At 36.7% G+C, this 6,502-nt stretch overlaps 1 protein-coding gene across 1 annotated transcript; it reads left to right on the forward strand.

Moving 5' to 3' along the window:
* The first annotated feature begins 377 nt into the window (after positions 1 to 377).
* Positions 378 to 4,554, forward strand: LOC110794766 (receptor protein kinase TMK1). Its single transcript, XM_021999721.2, has 2 exons — positions 378 to 3,178; positions 3,818 to 4,554. Exons 1-2 carry the CDS (start codon positions 790 to 792, stop codon positions 4,324 to 4,326), a joined length of 2,898 nt encoding a protein of 965 aa, XP_021855413.1. The 5' UTR covers positions 378 to 789; the 3' UTR covers positions 4,327 to 4,554.
* Positions 4,555 to 6,502: the final 1,948 nt, after the last annotated feature.

The raw sequence follows: 6,502 nt of genomic DNA on the forward strand, positions 1-6,502 counted from the left end.
TAAGCCACATACTTATTCCCTCCGTATTATAAAAAGAGATACACTTTCATTACACGACCGTATTTTAAAAAAGATACACTTTTACTTTTTGACATGTCTTGATCTCCATTTCAAATTTTATTAATATTTATCTATTTCTTGTAGTCTCTACACTTACTCACATCATCTTTTTACTATAATAAAATAATTCACCCACTACCACTTTCATCTTATTTTAATAAATTCAACTCACTCTTCTTAAACTACATGCCGGTCAATTTCATTTTATTTTAATAAATTCAACTAACTTTCCTAAAACCCGTACCGATTAAAGTGAATATCTTCCTAAAGAGTACATAAAATATGATTCGAGTCTGATCTGAATAAATCGAGAGACACTTCACACTTAAACTTAATACATCTCGACTCGTAGAAATCCAACCCATTTATCGTATTATGCAATATCTAATCTCCTTTTTATATTAGTACATACAATTAACATTAACACGAAATTAAACACGAAAACGACTCAGTTATACAGTAATACAATGTACATGGAGTATGATTTACCTAAAACTTTCATGTAGGAGTTGAACCTTTCTCTCTCTAAATCCGCCTTTAGTTGCCAATATCACCCTTCGTGATCCACGGTTCACACACACTCCCCCTCTTACCTTCTTCTTCTTCTTCTTCTTCTTCTTCTTCTTCTTCTTCTTCTTCTTCTTTTTCTTCTGTGCTGCTCATTATGAGCTTTCTCTCTCTAAGCTCACGCAAACTACACATGGGTTTTGCCTCTTGGGAGCTTCTAAAATGAGGGCAGCCAGGGAAGTTCACTGGAATATGAAGAAATTTGCTTTAGTTCTTACGCTATTTCTCTCTCTAAAAACAGTAGTTTTCAGTGTTACAGATCCTGGTGACCTTGCAATTCTGAATGACTTCAGAAAAAACCTGGAAAATCCTGAGCTTCTAAAATGGCCTAGTGAAGGAGATGATGATCCATGTGGAAATAAGTGGGAGTTTGTGTATTGTGCAGATGGAAGAGTTACCCAAATTCAAGCTAAAAGTCTAGGGTTAAAGGGTACTTTGCCTAAAGATTTCAACAATTTGGAAATGCTCTCAAATTTGGGTCTTCAGCACAATGAATTGACTGGTATGATACCTTCTTTTAATGGGTTAAAAGAGTTGAAGTTTGCATTCTTAGATTTTAATAATTTTACTGCAATTCCTGCTGATTTCTTTGTTGGGTTAGTTAATTTACAAGTAATGGCATTGGATCATAACCCTAATTTGAATGCTACTACTGGCTGGTCTCTCCCTATTGGGTTGCAAGATTCAGCTCAGTTGGCTACTTTGTCATTGGTGTCTACTAATTTGGTTGGTCCATTGCCTGATTATTTGGGGGGGTTTGGGTCATTGACCGAGCTTCGATTGTCATCGAATCGAATCTCCGGTGGGATTCCGGCGAGTTTAAATGGGTCGAATTTGCAAACACTTTGGTTGAATGGACAAGGTGGTGGTGGGATGAGTGGTACTCTTGATTTGATTGTGACAATGGAGTCATTAACTACTGCTTGGCTTCATGGGAATCAGTTTAGTGGGGTAATTCCTTCCAACATTGGGAATTTGGCTAGTTTGAAGAAACTAAATCTTAACTCAAATCAACTTGTTGGGTTGATTCCGGCTAGCTTGGCTGATATGGAATTGGATCAATTGGATTTGAACAATAATCATTTCATGGGTCCGATTCCTGAGTTTAAGACTAAGAATGTTACATATGAGTCGAATTACTTTTGTCAAAAAACTCAAGGAGATCTTTGTGCTCCAGAAGTCATGGCACTTATCGATTTCTTGGGTGGGTTAGAATATCCATCGATCCTTAGTGCTTCGTGGTCAACTAATAATCCATGTGTTGGATGGTTGGGAGTGATTTGCAATGACAATAAACAAGTTAGTGTCATTAATTTGCCTAATCGCGGCCTTAATGGTACACTAAGCTCCTCTCTTGGGATGCTCAAATCCCTTGAAAAAATTATACTCAATCACAACAGTATCACTGGTCAAGTTCCCTTGAACTGGACCGATGTGAATTCCCTCACAACCGTAGATTTGAGTCACAACAATCTTTCCCCTCCATGGCCGAAATTCAGCAAAAACGTCAAACTTGTTATTGATGGAAATTCTCCTCTTATTTCCCCCCCTCCATCACAAACTTCAGCACCAAATGGTCAATCTTCAGCACCAAAAAATGGTCCATCTTCAGCACCAAAAAATGGTCAATCTTCACCCTCAAAGAACTCCGGTCCTTCTCAAACATCAGAAACTAGAAGCCCTGATGCCCCTAAAAGATCTAAACTGGTTGCTATTGTAGCTCCTGCTGCAAGTTTTGCTGCCCTTTTATTACTGGTGGTTCCTTTGTCAATTTATTACTGTAAAAGGAAGAAACATATCCACCAAGACCCAAGCTCCTTTGTGATTTACCCAAGAGAAGCATCAGATTCAGATAACGCCGTTAAAATTGTTGTTGCTAATAACACCAATGGCAATACATCAATTGGAAGCGGTTCTGCTAGTAGGAATAGCAGCGGAACGGGTGAGTCCCATGTCATTGAAGCTGGAAATTTGGTGATATCAGTTCAAGTTCTCAGAAATGTGACCAAAAACTTTGCCCCTGAGAATGAGCTTGGCCGTGGTGGGTTTGGAGTTGTTTACCAGGGGGAATTGGAGGATGGAACTAAAATAGCAGTGAAGAGAATGGAAGCGGGTGTGATTAACAACAAAGCGTCAGATGAATTCCAATCTGAAATAGCAGTCTTGTCTAAAGTCCGTCATCGACATTTGGTATCTCTTCTGGGATACTCAGTTGAAGGGAATGAGAGAATATTGGTGTATGAGTATATGCCTCAAGGGGCACTTAGCAGGCATCTCTTCCACTGGAAGACTTTCAATCTGGAGCCTCTTTCGTGGAAAAGGAGGTTAAATATTGCTTTGGATGTGGCACGAGCAGTGGAATATCTTCACAGCTTGGCACATCAGAGTTTCATACACAGAGACCTCAAACCTTCCAATATTTTGCTTGGTGATGATTTCAGAGCAAAAGTTGCAGATTTTGGGCTGGTAAAACTTGCTCCTGACCAAGGGCAACAATCTGTGGTCACGAGGCTGGCTGGAACATTTGGATACATGGCACCCGAATATGCTGGTAAGCAATCATTGTTGAACTTAATTGTTTGCGTAAAGCTTGATGGATTTAGTTGTAACATACAATTTTTTAAAAACTTAAACAGAAATTATCTTTCCAATCGAACTTCTTGTTTCTTCCAAGTTGCCATTTCCAGAGAATAATGGAATGGAATATTGACTTATCTAGTTAAGCAGAGAAATTTGCTAGATGGGAGAATATTTGTTGTGCTTTAAAAGTTAAACCCCTGTGGCATAGTATCTTTTGGCTATAACATTTGGCTTGTGAATTATGGATGGATAACTGATAATATGTCATTATCAAATGGAATGTTCCCCTTATCCCTAAAAAAGCATAGAAATATAGGAAACAAAATATGCTTTTTTTTTTTTTCTTCAGTGCAATAGATGTCATATACTCATATAGTCATATATGGACTTGGAGCTTTCTCTTCTTTCATATGGTTTTCTTTTCGAAGAAGTTGTTTACAGTCACTTTTCTGGAAGTTTCTTCGTTGTGACATCAAAGCTGATTTTTTTGAATGACGGAAGCCAGTATACCTATAATCAGACTATAGACTAGAACACTCAATTTTAGCTTGTCTGGCTACCTTTAAATTCTGTTACAGCATTGATTGACCCCTATGTTTACTTGATTCAGTCACAGGCAAAATCACAACGAAAACAGATGTTTTCAGCTTTGGTGTGGTGTTAATGGAGTTATTAATGGGAGTTACGGCACTGGATGACCACAGACCTGAGGAACAGCAGTACTTGGCAGCATGGTTCTGGCGGATAAAATCAGATAGAGAAAAGCTATTGGCAGCCATCGATCCAGTTCTTGATATTAAAGGAGAAACAGTTGAAAGTATCATAGCAATCGCGGAGTTAGCAGGCCACTGCACAGCCAGAGAGCCCAATCAACGGCCCGATATGGGCCATGCTGTCAATGTACTGGCCCCACTAGTCGAGATTTGGAAGCCATGGGATGATGATACTGAAGATTACTCTGGAATTGATTATAATCTTCCCTTAACTCAAATGGTGAAGGGATGGCAGGAGGCTGAAGGGAAAGACATGAGTTATACAGATCTTGAAGATAGCAAAGGTAGTATCCCTGCTAGGCCTACTGGGTTTGCTGAGTCCTTTACCTCTGCTGATGGTCGATAGAGAGAGCATTTTGTTGATATTTTGTATTTATATTTTTGTAGATAAAGTTTGTTGTTTTCAACTTCCCTTAATGATCTTTTAGCATCACTTGTGTTCATATCATTTTATGAATTAATGTTGTTGTACTTGGTATTTGATGTTTGAAGTTGGTAAAAGTGTAAAACTCAAACTGTACAATAGATCTCCCATTCTGGGTTCAAGTTTTTTACTTATTTTTTTACGCAAAAATTTTGTAGTCAGTATTATGTGATGGCAGTCTCCTCTCTTATGGGAAGTAGTCTGTACTCTTTATGCTTTAGCTCAAAAACCCAATTAAATCTATGAGGTTTCCCTGTAAATGTTTCTCATATTTGTTTAGCTTTATTCGTCGTGGCAAATTCATATTTACGGAGTATATCAAAATTAAGGCTTAGAACCGGTTCTTTTTAGCTTAATTACAGTTTCAGGACTTATCTGACAGTTCAGTTCAGTTTAACTTATTATTATTATTGTTACTATTATTTATTTGAAAATGATAAAGCCGTATCACAGTGATGACATGACATACTTATGTGTCATGAACGTGATTAAAAACTAAATATTTAACTTATACTCCCTCTGTCCCTTAATACTCGCACCGTTTTGACTTTTTACACTATTCACATAATTCACTTTGACCCTATTTTATTTCTAGTATATGAAAACAAATGTTAGTATATAATATATTGTTGGCTTCATCTTAATATATATTTTCCAACTATTAATATTTCTATAAGTTTTTATAATATGTAGTTAAAGATATTGATGGTCAAAATTGTGCATTGACAAGCGTGTCCAGACAAAACGGTACGAGTATTAAGGGACAGAGGGGTATAACCTATTAATAAATGCTTATTTCCATTTAGTTGTGCGGGGGATGAGGAAGGAGTCAAGGAGACTTATTCTCCAAAGTGGCATTAGCTTAATATTATGTCATTTGGGATTTAAGACAACCTCAAGGTTACTATGGATACTAAAAGTAAATGGAAAGTAAACACCTAAATCTTTCCATCTTAACTCCTCGTGTTATAGAGATATCAAGTCTTTCCATTTAATTCCTCGTGTTATAGAGAATCATAACACGAACAAGGGGTGAAAACCTAAGAGCTTCTTCTTCCAATTCCTTTCCGTTCCTAGCGAGTTTGGTATTTTTTTTTAAGGAGAATTTGCTAAATCCAACCTAATAAAGTTCTCTATTTGTCAATTACTCCATCTGTATTTATTTAAGGGATACACTTGCCTTTTCCGATCGTATTTATTTAAGAGATACATTTGCCATTTTTAGTAATTTATCAACCCCACCATCTAATTAAATAATATATCTACACCTCATCCCCACCCCCACTCCCTAAAATGACATGGTCCCCACTTATTTTTCTTATTAAAATATATACTCAACCCCACTTGTTTTATTACTTTATTTAATTCAATTCTTTTTCTTAATACCCGTGCCAGGCCAAGTGTATCTCTTAAATAAATACGGAGGGAGTACAAGTTTACAACCTCGAACTTCTATTTTTTCAATTACAACCTTAAACTTATACATCTATTTTAAATTACAACCCGAAATAATTTTCCGGCAAAAATCACCGGAAATGATGTCATAATGTTATTAAAAAAAATAGTTACATATTACCTATAAAAAAACTAATTCGATAAATAAAAATTAAAACAAAAATAAATAAATAGTCCAAGGGCGTGTTCGGCGGTAGCGTTTAAGGTAGCGGGTAGCGTTTTGACCTAGTCAAGATGCTACTTGTAAAATTTGTAAGTGTTTGGTAAAGTAGCGATTTAGGTAGCGGTTAGCGGTTGAGGTAGCGGTTGGGTAGCTTTTGTCAAACGTTAAAATTAATAGCGTTTAAGGTAGCGGGTAGTGTTTGACAAATTTATAATAAAGTTTTAAATAATATTCTTGCTTTTATTTTTATTTTTATAATATCAACCGCTACTTTTACCGAACACTCATATTAGTTACCGCTACTTTGACAGCTAACCGTTACCCGCTATTATTCACCGCTACTCGCTACTTTAACCGCTACCCGCTACTCAACCGCTACCCGCTACCGCTAAATTTGCCGAACAGGGCCTAATTTTTTTTTTTTACAGATATTATGTACGTCATATTTTTTTTTAATAACGTTATGACATCATTTTCCGG

This window comes from Spinacia oleracea, chromosome 6 (genome assembly GCF_020520425.1).
Source record: "Spinacia oleracea cultivar Varoflay chromosome 6, BTI_SOV_V1, whole genome shotgun sequence".
Classification (NCBI taxonomy): Eukaryota; Viridiplantae; Streptophyta; class Magnoliopsida; order Caryophyllales; family Amaranthaceae; genus Spinacia; species Spinacia oleracea.